Raw genomic sequence first — 27,365 nt, forward strand, 5'->3', positions numbered from 1 at the left:
TGCAAAACTTAGAAGTAAACACGTCCTTCGGTAGATGAATGTCTAAATGATCTGTGGTACACTGACACAACAGAATATATTCAGTGCAGAAAAGAAATGAGTCAAGGAGTCAAGAGAAGATAACTGCATACCACTAAGTGAAGAGTCACTCTGAAAGGCTGCATACTATATGATTCCAACTTTGTGACATTCTAGAAAAGAAAAACTACAGAGATAGTAAAAAGAGCAATGATTTCCAGGGATTAGGAAATGGGAGGGATGAACAGGCAGAACGCAAAATTTTTAGGACAGTGTGTGATGCTATACCAGCAGTTATATGTCATTATATACTTGTTCAACCCTACGGAAAGTTATGGACTCTGGGGAACCAGACTGTGTCAGTGTAGGTTCATCAAGTGTCATAAGTGTGCCTCTCTGGTGGGGGACACTGGTAACGGGGAAGCTTTGCATTTCTGGGGGTGGGGAGTGTATGAGAAATCTCTGCACCTTCAGCTCAGCTTTGCTGTGAACCTAAAACTTTCCTAAAAAAAAATAGCTGATTAAAAATTATGATGTATAATTTAAATCCTTACACATAACCCACACACACACACACATAAACCAGTTCTTGGTGACTGCACTAGAGAATTCTACCAGAAGTTAAAGAGAAGAAACAAGACTGATCATTGTCCAATACAATTAGGTTGATTCTAGAAATGTATGGTTGTTTAATATTTTAATGTTACTTACCACATTAAAGGAGAAAATTCACATAATAATTTGAGTAGACAGAAGAATAGCTTTGATAAAATTCAGTATCCTTTGATGATTTAAAACTCTAAATTGAATAAAGGGGAAATCCCTCAATATGTGTCTTTGGAAAGACTACAGAAAGCCTCGCACATATTAATGCAATAGTAAAAGTTTTCTCATTGAAATCATCATTTATTAAAGGTTGTAGCCAACACAATCACAAAGGAAAAGAAATAAAAGGCAAAACAATTAGAAAAGAACAAGTAAAAGTGACATTACTATCCAATGATGTGATCACGGATGTAGAAATCCACAGACTCTACAAATAAAATTAACAAGTGAATTTAGCAAAATTGCTAAATGTCATGTAATACTTGGAACTATATACCATATTCATTGAGTGGAAGACTCAACTTGTAAAAAATGGTAGTTCTTTCTAAGTGTATAGAGTTAAAAAAAACTTTGAAAACAAAAACGAACTTTAAAACCCCTTATTAAAGTTCTATTTACTTACAATAAAATGCATGTTTAGGAAATGGCTTGCTGATATCACAACAGGCACCCACCTGCCCCTGTGCAGTTTACTCCCTCTCCACTTCGGGCAGCCACTGATGGATTCATCACTATACTGTAATCAAGGCTGCTATAAAACTTCATACAGATAGAATCAGACTGTATGTACTATTTGATGTCTGGCTTCTTTTGCTTAATGTACTATTTTTGAGATTGACCTATACTGTTGGATGTATCAGTAATTAATTCTTTCTAGTTGTATAAATAACAGTTTGGTAGTACTTTACAGTGTATCAATATATTGGTTGTTTCTAGTTTGTAGCAATTAGAAATAAAGTTACTGTGAATATAGATGTATAGCTCTTTTTGTGGACATTTGCTCATTTCTCTTAGAGAAATACTTGGAAGTGAAATTTCTGAGGATTCAATGTAGTGTAAATAAAATCCAAGAAATAAAATTCCTTCACTTTCTTTGTGGAACTTGATGACCTAAGTCAAAACTTCAAAAGGAAATACAAAAGTCCGAGATGGACTTAAAAGATCAACAAGGTTGAAGACCCAAGTCAAACCAGAAATACAGACTTTGATAACACTTAATAAAAACCATAGTATGGTCACAGTATAAAAATGTCAAATAGAAAACAAATCAATGGAATGTAACAAAAGTTCAGAAACTGAACATTTGGGTGCTTCTGCCAAGTCCCAGTGAAAGGACAAGTCATTTTAACAAATGATGCCAGGAAAATTAGATAGCACAGGAGGAGGAGAAATATTCTAGTTCACATAACTTACAAAAAATAAATTCTAAGTGAGTTTTAGTTTTAAATTTGAAAGGCAAAATTATGCCATTTCTAAAGTTAACATACTAACATATCTTCATGAACTTGAGGTGGCAAATGACTCCTTATATAAATACTTTAGAAGTCATTGCAAAAGATTAACAAAATGGGGTGTATTCAAGTTGTTTTCTTCATCAAAGACACTAGCAAATGAGGCAATAAAAATGGAAAGTTAATAAGATGGAGAGGATATTTACAAAACATGTAATAGGAAAATATATAGTATTAATATAGATAATAAATATATAAATTCCTACACACACACACACACACACACACACACCTCAATTAATCCAACATGACTGCACTTATGCTGCAGTTTACTCATGCAAAAACGTATCTCGGTTTCAGAGGTTTCAGTTCATGGTCAACTAGCTCCACTGCATCTAGGCTGTGACAAGACAGAACCATCATGGCAAAAAAGGCATGGCAAGAAACAGCTACTCACCTCATGGCAGCCAGGAAACAAAACACTCAGTTTTTTACATTGTTTTGTTTTGTTTTGTTTTGCTTTTTTACTAGAACAGGTGGAACACACAGGAAAATATTCTAATAGCTAGTAAACAGATGAAAAGATGTTAAACTTCATTCATCATCTGAGAAATGATACCATGGCACTCCTATCTACATGTTAAAAGTTTAAAAGTCTAGCAATGCCAACTGTGTTTGTCAAGAACATGGGGGAAATAACTCTTGTACACTTTTGGTGGGAGAATAATTAGACACAATCACTTTGGAAATCCCTTTGCATTATCTGCCATCAGCAAAAGTTATGAAAGACTTTGAATAGGGAATAAAAAAAGGACTAAGTTTTCAGTGTCCAGTCAAGTACAGCTCTGTGTCATCCTTGCGTTTCTCTGTCTGAACTAGTCTATGACTAGTTAAGATGCAAAAAACTCATAATACAAAACATCCTGATCACAGAAATGGAAATGAGTTGTGTCTGGTGGAATGCAATGGATCATTATTTTATGAATGGAATAGCTTTTCATCTACTCAGAATTTCACTTCATTATCTCTTATTGCCTGTATTTATGTGAGTCCAATTCTCCTTTGAACCAGTTGTAACACTTTACTGGTTCCCTCATGACTAAATGTGTTCATTTTATTTGAGTAATGATTTTGCTTTTGAGTTTTAAAGATAACCTTTTATACTAGTAAGGCCAAAGACAACAATTATCCTATGCCCCAACAATTCCACTCCTGGGTTCACAACTACCAGAAGTGTGTGCATATCTGCCCCCAAGAGACAAGTACAAAAATATTCATAACATCATTATTTATAATAGCTAAGAACTAGAAATACCACAAATATTCATCAGTAGTCATATGGATAAGTACTCCTAAAATGAAATACATTAAGTAAGATGAATGACCCATAACTACTCATCACAACCTAAATATCATGTTAAGAAGAAGAAGCCACAAATAAATTAATACTATGTGATCCCATCTAAATGAATTCAAAACAAACTGGACCATATGAAATATATGGACCAAACTGAAATATATGATTAGGTGGCAAAACTCCTAGTAAGAAGTTCTTTGCCCTCTTTACAAAGTCAGGGCAGTGGTTTCTTTTGGGGAAGCAAAAGAAGATGAGACATGGGAATGAAGAGGAGGAACCCTTCTGAGACTCTAGTAATGGTCTGTCTTTACCTCAATGGCAGCAGCAATCATAAACATATTCACTTTACAATAAATCATTGGGCTATTTAATTGCTTAGTGTACTTTTCTTAATGCATATTATCATTCACGATAAAGAAAACATTTTTTAAAAGGCTTCAGGGAGTGAAGGACCCCATAGCCAATTAGAGACAAAAACTATAGCATTCACTGCATTATCCAACAAACAAGTTTTCCATATTAATATTCCAAGTCATTAAAGAAATGGCCTTCAGAGACTCTTTTCTAATCCCCCAAAGCAGTAAAAATAAATGCAATAAGCTGCTGAAAAGATAGGAACCCTAACAATCCTAGAGCCAGGACATTTTTTTTTTCTTAGCAGGCTTGCCAGGTTCATAAAAACTGAGTATTTTCAGCTAGAAGTTTGGGTTTAAGCTTTATCCTCTTTCCTGAAAACAGAAAATTAGCTGCCATTCAAAAGAAATTAACACCTGCATCTACTTCATTTCAAGAGAAAATTGTTTCTTTCCATAGGCCCTGTAACTTGATATACTTCTGCATACATCAGGCAGAGGTGACAGCCCCTTTGACATCAGCCTAGGTAAACGTTGCCTAGGTAACCAAGCCCTCCACTAGCCGTGCCAGCTCCTTCAATCTGTCTGGCTGACTTGCCAGACAGACAGAGTAGGCACCATTCTCACACATGGGTGGGTGAAAAGTTAGAAAATTCAACCAACAACTCTGGGCTATTCATGTTTTGATTATGTCAGAGTATTAGCGGGGCATATCTGAGAGCCTCATGGCAAAAGCTGCACATGTTTACAAGACATCCAATTTCATTCAGCCTTGAGGGGAGAAAACAACTGGAGAGGGGGGCAGTGGGGAGAGGTAGCTGAGAGGAGAGGAAGAAAGTACATGAAAGCCTCTTATGCTCTCTCCCCACTCCTCTTACACTCAATGCTGGAAAATTAACTCTTTCCTCTTTGGAATAAAAAAATAACAGTAGTTAGAAGTCACTGGACACTTGCTATGTGCCAAGGATTTATATGTAATATCTTTTTTAATTTTCTTCACAACTGTCCTTGTAAGTAGGTAGCTTTGCCTTCATTTTGTAAAAAGAAACTCAGGCTCAGAAAGCTTAACCAAGCTCACACCTCAGGAGCAGTCTATGGCTGGCAGGGAAAGCATCCTGTCGATGGACCACAAGCCCGTCCTTGCAATGAAACCTAGTAGTTTCATTAGCAGTAGTGCTAAAAGGCAACTCATTAACCACCACACACCTTGACTCTCCAGCTTTGAAATGACATATTGGGTAAAGCAACCATTAGTGATATCAAAAAGAAGAGTATATGCATATGAACAAATGAATAAATAAAAAAATAAAAAGAATTTTAAAAAAAGAAGAGTATAGCATAGTAAATAGAGTCTTTCACTAGAGACAATTTAACCAACATTATGCACACAAAGTATGCAATCTTACTTCATATTGTTCCTGATAACCACCAGTGAAGCAGGTATGATTTTTACGCCCAGCTTATCTCTGAGGTTCAAGGAGGTTTGCTGCTGATCCCCAGATTCCAGGGATGTAAATAACAAGAGTGAGGACTCCTGACTCCACAGTTCCTAACTGTCTCGTATACTGACAATGACTTTAACTGATACAGCATAAGAGTGACCGGGGACCACATGGACATTTATAACATAGGGAGCAGCATCAAGAACAAAGAAGGTTGGATCAGTGAGCGTTAATGATGATGGCTAAGTAGCCTAAAAATCAGTGAGTAATGGGACAGACTCAGAAGAAGAGAGGAATCCGTTCAGAGACAGCATTAAAATGTATTTTAAAGTTGGAACTGACTGCATCAGTACATGAAAGGAGGAGAAAAGTCATTGTTGAAGACTATACTTTCAAAGCTAGTATGGTAGCCATGCACAGTGATGCACAGCTGCAATCTCATCTACTCAGGAGAAGGAGGCAGAAGAGTCATGGGTCCAAGGCCAGCTCAGCAAAAGGTAACAAGACCCTGTCTCAAAAGCCAAAACAGAAACAAAAAAGCCATGGGCAAAGTTCAAATGGTATAGTGCTTGCCTAGTAAGCTTGAGGCCCTGGATTCAATGTGGGAGGAAGGGAAGAAGAAAAAAAAAAAAAAACTTACATGGTATTGATCCCAGAAATGCTGATCTCCCTGCATCCAAGGGCCACATTACCACAAGAACAAGCTTTAAAAATTTAAAGTATACACATGCTCTCCTTCCTTAAAATCCTTTCTTCGCTGGAACTAAGATAACACTGTCATAGGAACAGACTCTTACAGATTGATGTCTTCAGTTCACAATCCTGGCTCTGAAACATCCTAGTTGCGTAATCTCGGACAAAGGATCTCTGTACTTTGGCTTTCTTTTTGTCAAAGCATATTAATAATCAACCTTAAAGGAGTGTTGGAGAATAAGGTTATCACTGAACTAAACAGTCCCTGGCACTTGGGAAGCCTTTAGTAAATGTTAGCTTTTACGATCACCATCCCTAATACCATGGTATATAGACACATACCCCTTAACTTAGCACACAAAGTCCACCAGTTTGGTCTCTACCTCCCTCTTTGACACCATCTCAATCACTTCACCCAGGGCCAGATGCTTGCAGTTCATCCTGGCCGTGACGGCTCTCACTCCCACTTCTTATGGTGGCCTCTCTCTAGGACATGCCTTCCCACTTCTCTGCCTAAATAATTCCCCTAGCTTCCTCTTATCTTTGTCAGTCACTTTCCTGGTTCTCCTGTGGCCTTGTCTGCCTCTTTCAGAGCCCCTGTTGCTCTGTGGAGACTGTCCAGAAATGGAAATAACTGTTCTCCCTCAGCCCCCATGATTTCATTGTTGGGACAGATCCCAGTACCAAACAACAGATAAACAAGAAAAAAACAAACAAGTTGATTACCATATGCAATATTTATCACATGGGAGAAACCTCAGTGAAAAGTAACCCAGAGCAGTGGCTTAGCATCTGGCTTATATAGCATCCTCAACAAAGAACAAATTTATAGAGAAATGACAGGACAAAGGAATGAAGTTTTAGGCTTCCAAGGGTGAGAAGCTGTGAGAAAGCAAATAGTATGGGAGGAAACTAATGGAATGAGATTTGTTTGCAGATTCCGCTGATGCTTTCTTGGGCTAATAAGAGTCTACAGTTGTCTCTAGCAAGAGAGAATTCACATGCTGTCTTTACACAGAAAAGTGGGGGAACAGAGCTTTCCCTCTATTTGCTGCCTCTTCCTAATCTTCAGCTCAAACATGATTTTTATCATATATGAGGTATATTTAGGAGTAACATAAACTGCTTTCTTTTATGCTCATGCCTGTTTCCTTGTTCTATCTTGCACCTTTGAACTCTCAGGTCTTGTTGGCCTCTGCTTCTTCCCAGAAAGTTCTCAGGAAATGCTGAGGGATGGAATTCAGTCTGTTTCAGGTTCTAGCCATAGACCACAGAAGAACAATTTTTGCTAAAGTGATGGAAATCCTCCTCTATCTTTCTATACTTCCCTTTACTACAATTCATGAAAGGCTAAAAAGCAGCTCCTCATAAACAGTCCATAAAACTGTATGTGGTAATTAAGTGTCACCAGTCCACAGCACACAACACACAGCTAAGCACGCTGAGGGACTGCCTCCTTTTCATATTCAGCGGAGCTCGTTTCCTTTCCTTTCCTTTCTTTTTTTCTCCAGTAAAGTTGTACAAAACAAATATGATACAATATTTCCATTTTATCCCATCTTATTTTTAAGCTATGATTTTACACCCTGGTAAGAATGTACAATTCTTCCCTATCCTCAAGTTTTATTTCTGCTCTCTTACAAACCTAACTGAGGAATACTATGTGTTACTCCAACAAACAAAGCTCAAAATCAAAGAATTCAGCAAAGATGAGTCAAATCACCTGCCTCTAAAGATAGGTACCAAAAAAAAAAAGAAGAGGCAGGGACCAGGCTTTAAGACCACAGTGACCTGGGAAGCAGAAGAATATGACAGGAAGAGTACACAGAAAGGATCAAGCAGTCTGGCTTTGAATCCTGACTAGTGCTCAAGGCTGAGTGAGCGTGGACAACTCACAGAGGCAGATCAGTGACATAATTTGAAGGACCCTGTGCAAAACAAAAATGCAGAGCCCCTCATTCAAAATTATGAATAATTTTAAAACAGCAATTACAAAATATTAGGCCAAATATAAGACCCTTTTAGTCTTACACCTAGTCTTGTGCAACTGTACACCCTGAATGCTATGAAGCTATCCCTGCATCTAACATTGCTTGCCTCAGTTTCCTCTGCTGTCAGATAGATATAAAAAGTAGCACCAATTGGATTTCAGACTCTCATAAAAACAGCTTAGAAGTGTACTTAGAGGCTGAAGGTGTGGCTCAATGGTAAAGTGTTTGCCTAGCATACATGGAGTCCTGGGTTCAATCCCCAGCACTACAAAAGAAAAAGTGCACGTGGTACATATTAAAATATGTTAGCTTTGGCTATTATTAGTTTTTGGAAGTCAAGCTATGAAACAGAACAACTAAGGCAATAATATTAAATTACAAAATAATTATTTACCAAGGGATTAGTCACAAGATGTTTAAGTAGCAAACTTCCTTATTTAACTCTGATTAAATCTGTAAAACACTGATGCCTGTACTATTTACTAAAAAGAATATATTAGGCAAAGGAAAGTATGTCTCTAATCATGGAAGCAAACCCAATGAAGAAATATGGGCTTCAGACATAATGGTCTAAGAGACATTTTTACTTAATGTCTGTAAGAAAGGATATCACTTTCTATGTTCATACCTGCCATCCTGGCCTGTCTGTATGATGGTCTTATGTCCTGGGTGGGGCTGGTATTTAGAACATAAGTTTAGGGGTCAGTAAGAATTGAGATAGAGCTGGGAGTCGGTGGCTCAAGCCTGTAATCCTAGCTACTTGGTAAGTTGATATTGGGAGCATCATGATTAGAGGCCAGCCTGGGCACAAATTTTGGAGACTCCATCTCAACTAATAGCTGGGCATGGTGGCATGCACCTGTCTGTCACCCTAAGCTATGTGGGAGGTTGAGATCAGGATAATCACAGTTCCAGGCCAAACTGGACAAAAAACAAGTTTGCGAGACATCATCTTCATGGGAAAAAGCTGGATGTGGTGGTGTGTGCACACCGTCATTCCAACTACAAAGGTAAGCACAAACAGGAGAATCGTGGTCCAGGCTGGCCTGGGCAAAAAGCAAGACCCTATCTCCAGAAAAAACAGAAAAAAAGACTGGAGATATGGTTCAAGTAGAATGCCTGCCTAGCAAGTATGAATCCTTAAGTTTAAACCCTAGCACTGCCAAAAAAAAAGGAATTGAGATGTTGAGATGGACTCTTTGGCTCTAGATCCCCCAACTCCTTGATGTCAAGCAATTAACTTCTCCAAGCCTGTGAATCCTCATTAACAATCTAAGCTCACAGAGGGATTTAAAAATAGATTCACAACATTCTCATAACCTTTAACTGACATATATAATGTGGTGCGTAGATCAAGGATTGGCCCATATTACTGCTAAGTAAACAGTTGCTTTGAGGACAAAAACATGGGGCCAAGCCCAAGTCAGTAATGGGAAACAACCAGTAAGCATTTCAATGCAGAATAGGCCAGAGAAATCTTAATCCCCAAAAATCACCATTTAAGATCACAAGCCTAATAATTCACCATATCAGAAAGAACCTCAACTGAACCATTAAGAATCCAAGGGTATAAAAAGATGACATTTAAATTTGTGATTTTCCTGACAAAATGGAAATTTCAAAACCTGTATTAATGGCTTCACTTGTCAAGAATATTTACTTTTATTAGGACTATCAGACAGATTAATAGGCTTACTTATCCTCACTTTATGAATGACACATTCTTGAGGAAGTGTGCTCACACAGTCTGTGGTCTGGGGCCAATACAAAACCCCAGCCCAACTCCTGCATTTCAAGAAACATGTGCCTTACATATGCTGGGCTGCACCATACCCAAGGAGAGAGGTGGCCCTGCCATATTTTAATTTACAGGTTTCTGATAGAAATTCTGCCTGTGCAATCACTAAGACCACCATAATTGGCACAAATAACTTCCAAATACAAAGGACAATGAACAGAGCCAATCAAAGGACTCTGGAAACTCCAATGATGCAACAACTTATTCTACTCCCTAGCTTGATGGCTCCACCACTAATCTTCTGCTCAAAATGTCTCAACAGTCTTCTGTTATCTATAAGGTCATGTTCAAACTCCATAGTCTACCTAACTTCCCACCAGCCCTAGAATTCAGACTAAACACCAGCCATACAGAACTACTCACTAATTTCTACAAATGTCATGTTTCAGGTCCAGGACTTGAAAAGATCCCACAGTAGCTAGAGCAAATAGAATAAGAATTAAGTGAACACCTTGGCAGGGAGTGGGGAGAGAAGCAACATATCCTGTAGGCTGTGGGGTCATGAGAAAAAGACTACAACTTATTCCAAGGGAAAAGAGAAGCCATTGACTAGTGAAGAGAGAGAATGATGTCCTCTCATCTGTGATTTTAAAAGTTCCTTCTGACTGCTGTGCCAAGAATTGATACAAGAGTGAGGGGTAAAGAAGAGGAAGTTGTGGTAGGGAGACCAGTACGTGACCAAAGCACAGAGTTAGCCTGAGAGAGCTCATGCTTACCCACCAAGATGCTGGTCAAGTGTCTGCTCAGTGGTGAAACTATCCCTCTGGGGCTAAGCTGAGCTGAGCAAGTTAAATAAATGATCTTCTCATGTCCTAAGTGTGATCCAGGCTCAAAGTTCTTCAAATTAAACACAAGTTTAAGGCCTTCATTGATTTTTTTAAATTCAATTTATAAACCTCAGATCAAAATTATTTCCACAAGTTTCTTCAACAGGTATCAATACTTAGTCCATCTCCATAGCGCTGTGTGATGCTCCTCCCTACAGAGGTACAGCAGCAGATGGTTAAAGCAAATCTGAATTTGAGTCCCTGGATGTACCACCACTTCCTTAAGAGAACTACCTAACTTCCAAGAGTCTGATTTTCTGCACTTTTAAAATAAAATGGGGAATAATGTACCTCAAAGGAAAGCTATTTTACCTCTATAACGTAAGATGGTTAGTTCACCTGCTACATAGAAGGTAACTAACAAATAGTAGCTCCTGCAGGACAATAATGTTGTCCTGAGAAGGCAGGGCTCAAAGACAGTTGGTAGCTATGTGGTGACCTTGAGGACAGTAGTGTTCCCCCCCCCCCACACACACACACCCATCCTCCTTAAAAGTAGTGCTATCAACTGAATGGAAGAGTCAGCTCTACCAAGACAGCCTAGTACAACGTCTCACCAAGCTGACCCAACAAATAATGTCCAAAGTTAGGATTCCCTACATTAAATGGGATATTCAACAACCTGAATAATAACTAATTTGTATAAAATGTTTAGGTTCATTTTATCACTGGTTTGCCCAATTTGATACACATAAACAAGCACACTTAAATCTTTGGCACATAGTATTTTTCAGTGTTCTGAAATTTAAACAATGTTCTGTTTGAAATTCTGCTTGTATAATCATTGTAGTGAAATCATAATTGGGATAAGTAATTTCCATATGCAAAGGATGATGACCAGAGTCAACCCAGTGACTCTGGATACTTGAAAAGACAGTAAGACAATAGAGTGTTCTTCTGGCTCAACACTTCTACCAATTTAAAAAACATTAGTGAATCCTGATGTCTAGGGGATAAATTCTAGACAGAACCTACATGACCCTTCAGGATCTGCCCCCAGCTGGATCATCTCTTCCAGCTCTCCAAACAAGTTCAATGCCAGCCAGCCACAACTTTTCACTGTTTCCCAAAACATCATTCATGCCACCATATCGTTACACATGCTATTCTTTTTCCTAAAATTAATTCATTCCATCTGTCCCTTATTTGTTGATTGCACTGTGCTAAATAGTAGGTACACAGTGATGAACAAAAACAGCTATGAACTCTGCTCTTTTAATCTTTGGGCTAATAGCTAAATATACATGTGATCGTATTTCAAGAAAATGCTATGAACACTAATAAGGATGAACACTAATAAAGAGGGAAGTGAAATAAGGATTGCCTATTCTTGATTAGGAAGAGATCTATTTCATTAAAATAACAAGCAAAGTAAATTACACATTGGGGCTCAAAAGGTGGGAAGAAACAGCCTTGGGAGAATCTGGGAGCCATGCGTAGCAGGCAGCAGAGCAGCATCTTAAATGCTCAGGAGCAGGAAGGAACTTGAAATGGCCAGAACTGGATGGAGGGAAAGTAAGTCAGGAACCAAGGGACGGAAGCTGAGATCTAAAAGCAAGACCGTGAGCACCGTACACCACAGAAAGGCATTCAGAGTCTGTCCAAAGTGAAATAGAAAGTCACCAGAAGGTTTAAAGAAGGAACTGTCCTGATTTTATTTACCTTTTAAAAGATCACTCTGGTTATTCGGTGACATTATATGGTAATGAAGGGGACAAATGAAAGTTGGGCCAGCAGGAAAACTGCCTGGCATGCCCCCACCCAGTCAGAATGATAGGCTCAAGTTCAAACACCACCTCTGCAAGGAAATTAATTCCACCATGTCTGATGGGACTTAAGTGAATCTTCCTAATTGTGAACTAATTTGAAACTCTTTAAAGACATTCTTTAAAAGCTTCTACAGATTTAAATTCAGTTTATTTTGTCAAAACTTAAGCCATCTTTTCTTTTTCTTGGTGGTACTGAGGTTTGAACTCAGGGTCTCACATTTGCTAAGCAGGTGCTCTACCACTTGAGCCACTCTGCCAGCCCTCAAGCCATCATTTTTATTTCTGTAAGCTCCTTTGAAGTAAGCTGATTTGATACTGGAATGGATTTCAAAAGTCCTAAGTGATTCGCTGTGCTAGCAGGCAGACCACCAAAATGGAAGGGGAAAAATGAAAGATAATAAAAGAAAGGAAAACAAGGCTAATAGTCATATGAATAGACTCCTGGGGCTAAACTGCCTAGGCTCAAATCTCATCACTGCCACAGAATAGCTTTTATGATCTTGACCATTCTGGACCTCAGTTTGCTTACATGTAAAGTGGGTATAAATGAATTAACAAGTATCAAGGGCTGAGAATGATACCTAGCCCTTACTGCATGTAGTAAATGTTAGCAAGAAAAATTATAAAAATAGTGTGGCCCCACAGGTTTCCAACTTACCATGGGATGGCAGACCAAGAATTTTAGTTTTCTCCATGCCTCAGTGTACTAACAGATAAAATAAATATGACATAGTACTTTTGTAACAAATTATTTAATATTAAAAGCAATCATGTGTGTGCCTTAAATACAGTACCTACCATATACTAGGTGTCCAGAAAATGTCTGCTGATGTTATATTATTAAAGTTATTATTTTATTGTGGGCAAGCTACAAATGGTTTGTCTATGAGCTTAAAAGTATGTTCTATTAAATGTATTTTCTTCAGTCAACACCTGGATTCCAATCTTCAGCTGTCTTTTAGTAGGAATACAACCTTGGGGAAACTAACCTCTCTAAGCCTCAATTTCTCACCTATATGGAAATTTACAATAGGATCCACCTTACAAGGTTATAAAGATTAAGGGAGGTAATGTGTAAATACAAACCCCCAACACAGCACATGTAAGCATTTAGTAAATGTACTGTATCAGTACACTTCATTCAGGAAGGAATTAGGAAGAATTAGGTCTTCTATTTATCTTCATTCTCTCCACTGCTCCCCCACCCCACCCATCTACAGTACTAGGACTCTCACCGAAAGCTTAATAAATAAGTTTCCTTTCACACATCTCGATTTGCTGAAGATAAGTAGGGGGAAAAAGGCCAAGCACAGAACCTTTCAGCAGATAAGATAGATAGAGAGAAATTTCAATTTCTCTCATAGAGAAACCTAAAGTGGCATAAGTTTGGATGCCATTTCTTCTAATAAGTTTGTAATATCCTGGGTCAAAGGTGAATGAGAAGAAAAACAAGCAAACAACAATCTGAAGTCATCAATGGGCTAAAAATCACATACAGAAAGCCTGGCCCAGATCAAGTCATTAACCAGGCTGCTAAGTTAAGCAACATGACAGAATTAAATAGACATCAAATCAGTCACAGAACAAATAAGTAATCGACACACAATATGGTCAGTGAGAGAGGTTGTTTTACGCCCTGCTATAAGAATAGAAAATAAATAAACAAACAAACAAATAAATAAGGCTTCAGCCATAAGGTGGCAATGGTTCAGTACTTGCTGCCTCTGGGGAATGAATTTTCTCCTGGAAACAGGGAGAAAGGAAGGGCTACAGGGTTGAGAATGTCAGAATAAAAGACAAACACAAGGAGTAGTAAAGTCAGCCTCTAAACCATGGAAAAGATGTAAGAGATAACACCAGTGGGCCTGCCATGAACACCAGACATACAAATGATTCACCCAGAGAATTCCTAATGGAATAGCCTACATCCTGGGATTTTATCTGCCTGATAATAGAGTTCTACAAGCTTCCCTGCTCTGGGGCTGAGATGACCATTCTTTAGACATATTAGCTAATGATCCCTATGACATTTGTATCGGGAAGAGGCATGGAGCCAGAGATGAAAGGGGCTTAATCAGGAAAACGGCTGCACAATAGATGAAGGCATAGAAATAGAGAGCCAGGAAGAAGCAAAAGGGAAAACTTTACAGATCTATTTCCTTCTTTACACCAATCAGAGCTTAAATGAAGAGATTAAATCAGCAGTTTCCAATGCTTTTGCTACTTATTAAAATCCCAAACAAGGCTATGAATCATCAACATGAAAAATAAAACGCTATCCTCTTTCACCAGTGCTCGCTTTCCCGGTTCCTAATCCTTAGATAATGACTTTTTAAATATCAGACTGGCTCGACCAATAATTAAGATAGTGAACTCTGCACTAGGGCATTAACTTTTATGAGCAAAGCTAGCACAACTTGACTACAGAAGCTGTTTCTTGCACCCCTAATTTTCTGGAGGGGGGCCACAGAGTGAGAAAGGATTTGACATACAGTCAGCAGAAACTAAATTCCTTGGATTATATTCATCATAAACTGATTTTCCAGAAACAGACAAGTGATGTCACCAGAAAGAGGTTAACTTTTGTCCCAGCCACTTGCTTCTGGGGCAAAACATTTCAACATGCTTGCAGCCTCAGCCCCATATTATCAGAAAGCTTAGGATTTTAAGAGAACTATGGAGGCAGAAATCAAATGATTAGAATGCCTAAACAGTTTATTAGAATGTGCTGAACTTAAATTTCTAAATTGACCTAAATTTCTGGTCAATTTTGGATGGATGAATTTGAATCCCTGCGTGTAGCTTCCATAATTCAACAACTATTTCTTGAACTGGATGTAGTATGATACCCAAAGAGCAGTCTAAGGATGGGCAACCTCAGCACCACCTAAAGAGCTGCTACAAATACTAATGCTTGGGCCCTATACCAGACATTCAGAAATTCTGGGCGTTTGTCCTAGCTGTCTCTAGTATACTAAACCCTCCAAGGGAGTCTTAATACTCAAGTGGAGCAGAGCTGTGGTCAACTTTATCTCTTAGGAGATAAGATATCTCTTTGGGTCTGAATTCCACCCCCAGTATGTGACTTTGGGGAGGTTTTTGTTCTCTAAGTTTCAGTCTCTTCTTCCATAAAGAATGAGTGACTCATGCTCAGTAAATATCCTCAATATTCATCGTGCAAGGCACTAGAGCTAGTGCTGGTCATACATGGGAGAATCACATTGCCTTTGACCTTGATTCTTACAGGACTGAAAGAACTGAGCAGTCCAACCCAAGGTTGGCAAACTTAATCCATAAAAATATAGATATTATCATTGATTTTGCAAGCTATGCAGTCCCCCACTGCAACTTCTCAACTATGCCTCCGTGACATGAAGCATACTAGGCACTAGAAAATGAATAGATGAAGCTATGTTCCAATAAAACTAGTTTGATCACAAAATCTGAATATCATATCATTTTTGGAATCATGAAATCTTGTACTTATCTTGGTTTTTTCAGTCATTTGAAAATACAAATACCAGATTTGCCTCAGGAGCTGCAGTTTACTAATCCTGGTCTATTATTCTCAAACCAGACATGTCCAGACTCTCGTGTCAGAACCATTATTAAGCTATATGAATGAACCAGTTTCCTTCTCTGTCAGATGAAAGTAACACTGCCCAGTCTAACAGCTTGTTCTAAGGCAAATATCTGATAAGCTGCCTGGCAGAGAAAGCATTTAGCAAATAGAAACTACTGTCCTTGTTATAGTGAAATGTTCACTCATTAAAAACTCTAGTATTCTATGATATAGGAAAAGTAGTTGACACAGAGCAGAAATACAATGCAAAAGTGTAAGCAAAACAGATTGCAGGTTTACATACCGATTTGCTCTAAGCACAACATGTATCTATAAGCATACTGCTGAATTCATAGATACAAATGCACAGTGAAAAATAAGCAAATTTTACAAAGGACCTTACTCTCTGGACCTAAAAAAAGACATGGTTTATTCTGGACATCTAAATTGTTCCCATATGTGCACTACCCTCCTGGAGCAGGAAACAACTCAAATAAAAGTGTGTAAGGTCTGCCTTTGACCTCAAAGTCTCCAGGAGTTCCCACTACCACACTGAGACCAAATAGCCAACACACACATCCCACAAAGCAGCATCCCTCAGGAGAATTCACAGCTGTACAACATCTGGGAGCTGAGGGTATTGGGACCAGGATATGAAGAAACCTAGGACCCCATTTTCAGATGAGACTTCAAGGGCTCATCAAAGGCTCAACTATGCCCCTGGGTCAAGCACTCATGACTTATCATTTGCTTTCCTTTGACCTCTAAGAATCTAACCACAGATGTGTTTTCCCTTCTGATTCCAGGGGAGCAGTCCATTCCCTCTGCCTGTGCATTACTCTCATTGTCTGAGTTTAGTGGTCCCTTCTGATAGTGAGGATGGATATCTAAGAGAACATGTTGCCTGATACAGTAGTTACTAACCACGTATGCCTACTAAACATCTAATCTGCCTGGTACAACTAAGGAATCATACTTTTGTTTAATTTCATTTTAATTATTTATATCCAAATACTGATACTCCATTTGATTATTGGGAATGTTTAAACACATGTGAAGGAATTTGGATCTGTAAATTCACTTTTTAACTTTAAATCAGAAAATCTAAATATAGACCAAGTATTTCTCATAAAAATTTAGCATCTGAATTGAGAGATGTGGTGACTGTAAAATATACAACAAATTTTGAGGACTTCTTATAAAAAGGGATGTAAATATTTCATAAATAATTTTATATTAATTGTATATTGACATGACATTTGGGATATATTGGGTTAAATAAAATATATTATTGAAGTAAAATCTACATTTTTTCCTAATAGAAAATGTATAGCTGGTACCAGGTATAGTGGTATTCACTTATAATCCCTGCACTCAGGAGACTAAGGCAGGAATATTGAGAGTTCAAGGATAGTGTGGGCAACACTGCAAGACCTTAAAACCTTGGCAAAAAAAAAAAAGACAAGAAAGGAAGGAAAGAAGGAGGGAGTAAAAAAGAAAAGAGAGAAGGAAATGTATATCTGCCAAAGTGGCTACAATATATTCCTGATTATCAGCTCTGCTACAGAGCATTCAATACAGGAATTATTGTTTTCTCATATCCTTCAGTAAGCTTAAACAGACTTCAGATCAGTCCAGCTCTGACCTCTGTACCTCATGGTCTTCCCAATGCCCATACCCTAAACAACAGCTGCTCTTCTCCCTGATTGATAAGGCAAATCCTTCACAGAGACACTTGCACTTTCTCTTTCATGACAGACCAAGCAGGCATCAAACAAGACCTTAGCTCTGCTATTCTCAGGTACAAGCCCTACTTGATCCAAGGAAAGGAATCATCTCAGAATAGTTATTTGCTCATTACAGTTCTTAAAATCTATGATGAACTCCAAAACCAGACTTTAATCCCAAAGCATGACTCATTCCCAACTCAGGACATACATATTTGACTTCCAGTTCCCATGTGATCATAATCTTCACAGAGCAAGACTCAAATATAGTTTCATAACTGATCAAAGAAATTTTTATTTTTTGCGTCTGGTGAATGCACAAGTAATAAATTCACTAGGAAACAAAACAACCTTTGAAATTGGAGGGAAGTCTTTTCCAAAAAAGGATTTTTCATGAAACAGTTCTCAAATCTGAGTAAATATTAAGATATGAGTGGATGAATATGAATGCATATTCATATTTATATGTATACACTGAGACACACACAAACACTAGTTTTTACACAAATACTAGAATGATGCCAGGACAGGACTCCTCTTTACTTACCTTATGAGCTTGTAAAGATTAAGTGCAGTAATCCACAAATACAAAGCTCCACCACAGTACATGTAAGCATTCAGTCAGTGTTACAGTATTATTAGCATTCACACAGACCTTAACAAGACAATCTCTTTAGGAGTTAACTCTCTCCCACTCTCCCAAGAACCAGATGTTGTGAGCCTCCACTCCTCCACATCACACAGGAAATGAAAGAGTGGCTGGAGATATGGAGTATGGGGCAAAGGGTCTCTCAAAGAATGTTACCTACCCCCAGACTGTTCTTTATTGAAGTCTCTTGAGGTCTTAGGCCAAAGACTCTGACTTCGTTACTTTCAATCTGTTTAAAATCAGAACCAGAGCCCACTCTCAGCTCTTGAACACAGAGACAGCAATAGTGAATGCACTTTCTTGCTGACAAACCTTTAGAGAGCTGCTAACAAGGAGAGGAATTAACCAATTTGATGGCTAGCCCTCTTCCTTTCTCTGCTTAGGTGGAGATGCTAATTGGCAGTCAAATACATAAACGGTATATATCAGAATGGCTGGAGACAAACAGGTCTAGATAATCCATAACCTGAATAATGAGCTCTTTAATACCCAGGATTGGAGGTAACTGCAGCTTTCAGTAATGGGATCATGGTAGCACTTGTAAATCTTTCTCTCCAATTAGAGATATGCCTTTTTCCACTTTACCCTCAAGTCAGGAAACAAAAAAGAACTCCTCCAATGCCTAGCTTCAGGCACAAATCTGTCTTAAATTCTCACAAACAGAAATTTTTCCCATAGAGAGATTTTATAACTTTGGAAGTCACTAGTAGGCTTTCTCTATTCTCTTCAGATCTAAACCCCTTCTTTCTTCCACCAGCCTCACAATAGGTTTTTCTGATTCCAGCTCTTATCATTATTAATAATACTAATAGTGAGTTTGCTATTTGCACTTCAGATGTGTACAGCACATTCTGATTTGCACAGTGCATTTATGAAAATTCTCTTTTGGTTTTCCAACACTACCTCAAGTAGATTCAGGTTAAAGAGACTGAAGTTGATATAATTTGTGGGCTCCCTAAGAAAATGGATTTAAATTTTTTTAAAATACAAAAAAATGGGGGGGACTTCTTCCCAAAGTCTTGGAGGAACCTGATTCAAATCCAATTCTGTATCACCCAGTCTCCCTCACTCCCACCCCATCTCCTTCACCCCTACCCCCTCTCCTTCACTTCCATGCTCAAATTGACAGCACATGTGGGTCCTAAAAGCAAGGATTCACATGACTTTCCCAGAGTCAAAGGGCTATTCATCACTAGACACAGAATTAAAACTTTGTTATCTCCTAAACTCTCTGACCCTTCTAGTTCCTCTGTCACAAAGGAAACTTCAAGGTGAGAATAAAAACAACACAGTGTAAAATGGTCTCTACTAGGCAAATGTTCAGAAGCTGTCTGTATTATGTATTGCCTGGGGTAGAAGATGCTGAAAAAAACTCAAGGGCCCTACAAACATTGACTTCATCAACAATGAAGGTAAAGTACATTCTACACAACCACAGGAAGTCAGGGTCAACTTCACCTCCACCTCTCATGGAAACTGGGATGAGTTACTTAGTTTTCCTGAACGTCAGTGTCTTGATTTGCAATATAATTTTCCTTAGCCCAGAACCCACTCCAAGTACTCCAGTTGTTTAATGAACAGTAACTATCACTACCATTGCTATCATTCATCCAAAAAGCACTGCTTTTACATAAGCCACTCACCCTCGAAGTATGCTAATATACATAGCAAAAACATCTGCTCAGTCACCAAAACAGACCAGGCAGCTCCTGAGACATCAGCATTTCCTGGACAGCAGTTAGAAATCCACTGCAAATGGATTAGACGAAGTGCCTTGTCTTACTTATGTGGTGGACTTTTTTTTTCCTAGAGTTTCACATTTACAATCTGTGTACCTGGGAAGTATGTGACATTCCATACTCAGTGAAGCTATATAATTTTCAAATGCTCTGTGGCTGCATAGTTTGAGAACCACACTATCACTTGGCCATGGGTGTTTTTGGTTTTGACTTTGTTTCTGTTAATCTGGGGGAAAAAATGATCATAATGAAAGTTAAGCTGTTCCTACCTGTCCCCTCTTTTACTTCCTTACAGTTTAGTTCTGTTTCCCCTCCCTCCAGCCAGATTTGAAATTAGCTCCAGATTTTCTATAAGGAAAATAATAGGAAGAAATAGTAGCAAGAAAGATGGTGAGAATTTAAGAAGCAAGCTAATTGATAGAAACTCTAAGTTGCTTGCTATACATTAGGGTGCAAAATCCATGCTACATCCATGAAGTTGCTTACAGAAGATAGGTTAAGCTCATTTCTGTAACTGGCATCTGAGAAAAAAAATGAGTAACACCACTATATATTGAACAAACCATTAGAGACCCCTTACTAAAAGTTAGCCAAGCAAATTCAAATTCTTTCCTCAATTAAGAGTCAACTGAGCAACTACAACCACCCCTCCCAAACACTCCCACACCTCCAGGTCCACCTTTCAAAGTGCTTGGCGTACTTTCAATTACTAATTTAACCATTTGCCTATGAGTCTGTCATACTGCTTAAGATAAAAATAACACTCATTTGCAGATGCTCAGTGACCAGTCCCCTATGTGTTCACAGTCAAACAAAAGAGTTAGGTATGTAAGCAGATCCCTGACAGGACAAGGCAATATGTGCTGTTGCAGAGATAAGAACTAAGACCACAGGAACACAGAGGAAGGAAGTCTTTCACTGCAGATGCAACCCTGAAAGATGTGCGTAACTTTTGTCAGTGGAGGAAAAATGATAGCAGAGAGAATTTCTGGCAGAGAAAACAGTATGAACTAACAGTTCATAATAATTGAGGATTTAATATATGTCAGATCCTGTTTTATAGAAATTAGCTCTTTTATTCCTGTGGGCACTATTTTTGCTCCATTTCATAAATAAGGAAATTGAGACTTAGTGATATCAGAACCAGAACAAGTTGATCTGTCCTCAGAGTCCAGTTCTCAGTTCCTATGCACAAAGCCCAGATTGTGAAAGGAGGAGCTTAGTAAGTAGGTGGTGAAGTCAGCTGTGTGGACAGACACCAGAGTCCGCAGGAACTTCAATGCCATGCTGAACAGGTCTATCACAAGGTTTGAGGCCGAGATAAGCATTTAAAGCTACACATGACTATGTTAGCATTACATGACAGCACAATACTCTGAGAATAATGGAGAAGAAGGGCAAAATTGTGATAAGCCTCAAGAAAAGGAGGCTGTTTGAAAATACAAACCAAGTATGAGGTTTTGGAGGAAGGATGGGGAATAAAAGGCAGATCTGAGTTTTTCCTGAGATAGAACTACCACAATATGTTGAAAGGTTTGTCTAGGGCAGGATAAGGAAGAGTAAATGAGAAGATAGTAAGTTTATAACTTGATATCAACATTCATCCAATTTGCCATCAGTCAAGATAAATTTATAAGGACAAATGACTAAACAAAATATCAAGGATCTATTGCATTATCTTTTAACTGCTTCATGTTCATTGACTCATGAACCTGACTAAGTCATGATCTCTTTTAAGGCAGAAATTACTCCCAAATGTCTGTGTCCACATGTTCACTCAGTGTCCATTTCCATATTGAATATACAATTCAATACAATTCATCAACTATTTGTTAAGTATCAAAATTGTACAAGACACTATGCTCAAAAAGTACTTGCTGACCAAAGGTTGATATCATAAAAGAAAACAAACCTCTTATTACACAAAACTATAAAGTATCTATAATTTAAAACAGAAGAAAGACAAATGCCTAATATAAATTTGAAAGCTTAACTTCACTAATAAATAACTATAAATTAAACCAGATATTTTTCTGGTCTATCAAATTGTAAAGACTTTTACACACTCCATGAGATCGTCCCCACACTCTTGTCTTTGCTGGAGTAGCCGAGATGAGAATTTTGACCTCAGAGTCACTTGGTAAAAAGGACTTCAAGCCACTATTCCTTGAGTTGACTGTTCACTAAGAAGAGCTGCCTAACCAAGGAGCATGGCAAGAAATGACCTACCGAGATTTGGAGCTAAACTGTTTTTGATTTCTGCGATATAACAAATATTTAGCTATTCTCACTTAACCTCTACAATAACCCATTGGAAACTGGGGGTGAAATCAAAAAACTCGTTGTGGTTCTACAACTAGTAAGTAGCAGAGATGTAACTAAACCCCATATATTCTTAGCTTCCTGCTAATGCAATGTGGAATGGGCATGTTTCCCATAATTAAATGATTGTGAGGTGACTATAACTCTGTTATGAGAAGCAGTCCTGCAAATGAGCAGAATTGACCCTCCGCAGGTCCATATTCCCTAAAAGACCAACATTAGTTACTGGGGTATAAGCCTCTCCTCTTAGCTACCCATAGATGTCATCATTCGAGTCACTATTCAGGTAATAAGGACACGTTAATCCGCATCTCTGTGTCTCAGTTTTCTCATATGTAAAAATGCGCAGCATAATCTACTTCAAGAATCTGTAAAGAAATCAAAGTCTTCAACCACAGAAAAAGTTGACACTGCCTCAACAGTTATCTCACTAAAACCTAAGCTCCATCACAGAAAACCCTAGGTAGCTCCATCAGCAGCAGCAGGAAGCTGCCTTGAGTAAAGCGTTCTTTGCTCTTTCCCTCCACTCTTCCAGAGACCTTTGCTATTTTATTCTTCACACTGAAACATAAGCATTCATTTGAAAATGGGGTAAAGAGCTTACATATCCTGTGATATGAAGGAAATTAGACCATGACATCTCAAATAATCCACTTTGGAGTACTCATTATTTTGAGTTGAAGGCAACTAAGAAAAAGTAAAGGCAAAAAGTACCCTCCAGCCTCTCCCTTTCTACCTAAAAGCAGGGCATAAAATTTTCCATGAGAAACTTGTCTTCTCTATACTAGGCAGGGAAAACACCTTGATCATCAAAGGTAAGGGTCAGCACCAAGATAAATCTGTTCAAACAAACATACTTTTGTGTGTATGTATATATATATATCCTCATTAGTTTCCCCCTATATGTTTCCCAGTCACTTTCCTACAATCTACTACCTGGAGCCCTGACTTTTTCATGTGTCTTATCATATCCCCACAGTTTATTATTCTTTGTTTAAAATGGTATATAAGCCCTCAGGCCTATCCCATTCTTTGGCTCTGCATTTCTTACATTCTTTGAACTCCTCTTTATACACATAAAAACATTAGCATCAAACAAAAACTGTATGCTCTTCCCCTGTTTGTCCAGTTTTTTTGTTTTGTTTTGCTTCTTTTTGTTTGTTTGTTTGTTTTGTCAGCTTCTATTATCAAGCCCAGGCACAGAAGCTAAGAGAAAAGAGGAAATTCTTTCCTCCTCCAGATGCTAACACCTATCTAGGGCCAGCATACGGCAGAAAATGTTTCATTAAAAACAAACAAAAAAGGTGTCCATTGTTTTACCCTCACTACAACCCTGTTGAGAAATAGTTATAACTGTAAATAAATATAACTGTATACTGTTCTACAACTTGGGAAAAGAGAGACTCCAAGTTGAAGAGACTGTCTAAGATCAAATGCAAGAAGCCAAGCTTGCACTGAACTCAGGCCTTCTGACTGAAACCTTCATGTTATTCTCCATCATGTGTGTAGCCTTTGAAAGACAACATGAGGAAACAACCCATCTTGGATCATCTAGACTGTCACACACAGAGGTGTCTTTTTGCTCAAGAGTGGTAAAAACTGAATGGTATTAGGAGTTAGAGAGTCATCTTCTGAGAAAGTACAGGGAACAGCTTTAAAGTATAAGGAAAGCTGGAAGATCTGCACTTGAATCCAGGTTCGTTCTGTCCTTAACCCTGTGTACCCCAAAACACAAACTCAGAACCCTGATCTTCCTCATCTATAAAATGGTTTGGAAACAAAGCTATTTACCATTCAGGGTTTAAAAGTTATGTTAAATAAACAGACTGAGAATATGGTAAGTACTAACTAGCCAACAGTTGTTATTATGTCAGGAAAAATGGCACATGTTAAATGTTGTGCCGCACAGTACTTACCACACCCTATCTTATGTCCCCCCCCCGCCCCAGCAACTTTGATCTTACCTGAAGGAAACCAAGACTCACAGGCATTTAAGTAATTTGTCCAAGGTCACAGAGGTGGCAAGAGACTAATGTCTTTCTGCAACTAAAGTCTGATTTTTGCAGTACAACCATCTGCAACACTGATTACTTTTGGGGAAGGATAAGGAAGGCTTGGCTATGCCCCCAAATGTCTGAGGTCAATGTGAGGTGCTACGAGTGCAAGGTTAGATCAGACTCATGTGTAACTTGGGATGTGCACTAAAGATGTTTGCAGGGGGCTGGGGATATAGCTCAGTGGTAAATGTATGCTTAGCAAGTGTGAGACCCTGGGTTCAATCCCCAGCACCCCTCCCCCAAAAAAGAGATGTTTGGAACATGTGCAGAATGAGGCAGGGGAAAAACCAAAAGAAGATGACCAACAGCAAGTTTCATGTGTCTCAATTTCCCTTTCAGCAAATAACACAATAAAAATAGAAATAATGCCTCATATTTACATTTTAGTACTTGTGCTAAGAGTCTTGAGGTTAAAAATCCCATATTGTAAAAGCAATATATTACTTACTTTTGATTTTGCTAACATTTGTTATGTACCAGAAAGTGTTCTGACACAGAAGAAGTTCAGAAAAATCACAGGAAATGTTTGAACTCCTTTACTCCCAAGAAAGGGTATCATAGTCTACTGGACTCATTTCTTATTTGCATTATTAATGCCAAGGCACGTGGTAAGATGATTCAAGTAACTAAAACAGCAATAGATGGCTTCAAGCCATCCTACTGAGAAACAAAATGCTATTTTACAATAACACAAAAAAAAATCAAAAAATCGTTTTCTGATGTTTTCATTTGTCACTCACAGCTTCCCCCAAGCTGGGATCAAATAGGCCTTTGCATTCTCCAGTTAAGGTCCAGGAAACCTTCCTGCTGTGAGTGGTTTTTATCCATGCAGTCAGGTTAGGCACTTGTAGAACAGTAGGGCAGAAAAAACGGGGTTAAGAGTATACTTTCCCAGTGGGATGGAAAGTTATTCTCAAGGAAGGCCCTCCAACCTAAAAGGACAAGTCTATGAACCCGGAAGGATACTCAGTGCAAGCAAAGAACCTAGACTTGAGAAAGACCTCAACAAAAAAGGAGGTGGCGGAGTGGACTTTAGGTGTAAAATCGTGTTGTCTGTCCAAATTTATAATACAAAGGCGGTCCAAGGTTCTCTACCAATTAATGCATCTCCCTGTGAACTTTTCCAAAGTACAGCTAATGTCATGAAAGGCTAGCAGATCTCACAGAAAACTCATTCCTAAGGGACTACCTGTAAACCCAGAAGTTTTTGTCTTTGCCTTATCAAATGCTCACTAAAACTCCCCTTAGTCTCCTCCCCCAGCCCCCTTCAAGGCGCTATGGCCCTCATCACCAGCCCAGGCACTCCTCCCCAGTGGCCCCTGAAAGGCCTCAGGCTCAACAGAGCCTCGGGACTGGGGGAACACCCCTCCTCTCCTGCCATCCCCATTATTCGGCACACAGCCCTGCTCTCCCATGGAGCCAACAGTCTGCAGCTCTTTCAATGCAGGCGCGAGCAGGCAGGAATGGTGGGAAAAGAAGCCGTGCCAGCTGCATGTTTCAGAATCTCCCTCCATATGCATTTGCCAAAGGAACAAAAAGAAAATCAATGCCAGGAAAAGACAACTGAGATGAGGATGCGGTGGGACCGCGGCTGACTCGGTGCCTCTTAGCAGCAAGGGCTGGCCAACCACGCGTCCGAGCCACAGATCCGAGTCGTTACCTTCAGGATGCAGGCCATGGCGCTCCGCCGGCGCTCCTGCCACCGAGCAGCGGGCGCGCCTGGATCAGGGGCAGACTTGGCGGCAGGCTGGAGACTGGTACCGCGGCAGGACCACTCCAGTCCACATTCCCGCAAATCCAAATAAGGGGACCGCGGCGCGAGCTGCGCGGCCCCAGGCCCCGCCCCCGAGCCTCGGGCCCGCCCCCGGCCTCCGCCACTGGCCAGCGGCCCGCTCGGCCCCGCCCCCAGGTCACGTGCCGTCCCCGGCGCTGGCGCCAGCGGCAGCTGCTCGGTCCTTGCCACTTCTTTCCTTTTCTGTAAACGTTGTGTGGTTCACGGTATGCAAAGTAATCTCTGCAGCAGGCAGTGATCTGGGTCCCGCTGGGAACGAAAAGCAGCCTTTTCTTCTCGCTTCGGTCTCCTTTCACACATCAGAGAACTCCTAGCAGATACTTCACACTTTAAAAAGTTAAATAGGTTTGGCATAGTCCCTCTGCAGGCTTTGGACCCATCAAAGGATTCTTCGAAAGTAGCACGGAAGTTTTCCCCAGGCTGTTAAAGGACAGAGCCGAGCCTTCACTCTGCAAAACTCTACGATGGATATGTCAAACTATTGATTTGCTATTAATCAGCAAGCACCAATATCAATGAAAAAAAAACCATGAACTGTCTGATATGTTACGTGAATACATACATGGATTATATGCACACATAAATAAATGTATGTATATATATTTCATAAATCATTGCTCTTTCCTACTGCAAGCTTGTTTATACAAAATATATATACATAAATGTGCAGCATAGAGACAATGTATATCTGCATGTCGTGTATTGTGCATAGGTATACATTGTGTATGTATATAAAAGTGTATGTGCGTGCGCTTGTGTACATACCTAGAACTTTGCTTTTCCGTGCTATGGCTTCAGAATTTAAAAGAAGTTTGTTACAACTTCAATAACGAATTTAGATATAAATTTAGACTCGAAATTCAGAAAGGTTTTTCTGTTAGACTTAGAAATCCAGGAAGGTCCTTTTCCAGTAATCCAACATGAACTCTAACTAAAACAAAGGGTCATATGGCAGCTTTAGCTAAGAGGCAGGTGACCTGGGAAAAGATGCCCTGGTCCACTCCACCAGTCTTCACCAGGCTCTGAATCAACAAGGAAAGCCTGTTTCTCAAGCCAGAGCCAACTTAAGGGAAGTCATTTCAACAAGGAAAGTAATATATCACATGCAGAACTCCTTGGTCAGGACTGTATACTTTGGTCTTTAGCAAACCAGGAAAACTCAGTCGTTTTATTCATACATTCCATTATTAATTCAACAAACTCTTACTGAGT

At 39.1% G+C, this 27,365-nt stretch overlaps 1 protein-coding gene across 2 annotated transcripts in view; it reads right to left on the reverse strand.

Moving 5' to 3' along the window:
- St6galnac3 (ST6 N-acetylgalactosaminide alpha-2,6-sialyltransferase 3) overlaps positions 1-26,194 on the reverse strand; it is a 537,916-nt gene extending 511,722 nt beyond the window's left edge. For both annotated transcript variants that reach the window (XM_074079738.1, XM_074079739.1), the window contains exon 1: positions 26,022-26,194. In XM_074079738.1, the coding sequence (XP_073935839.1) occupies positions 26,022-26,039 (18 nt within the window). In that variant the 5' untranslated portion in view covers positions 26,040-26,194. The remainder of the gene's footprint in view (positions 1-26,021) is intronic.
- Between the last annotated feature and the right edge of the window lie 1,171 nt (positions 26,195-27,365).

This window comes from Castor canadensis, chromosome 7 (assembly GCF_047511655.1).
Source record: "Castor canadensis chromosome 7, mCasCan1.hap1v2, whole genome shotgun sequence".
NCBI classification, from domain to species: Eukaryota; Metazoa; Chordata; class Mammalia; order Rodentia; family Castoridae; genus Castor; species Castor canadensis.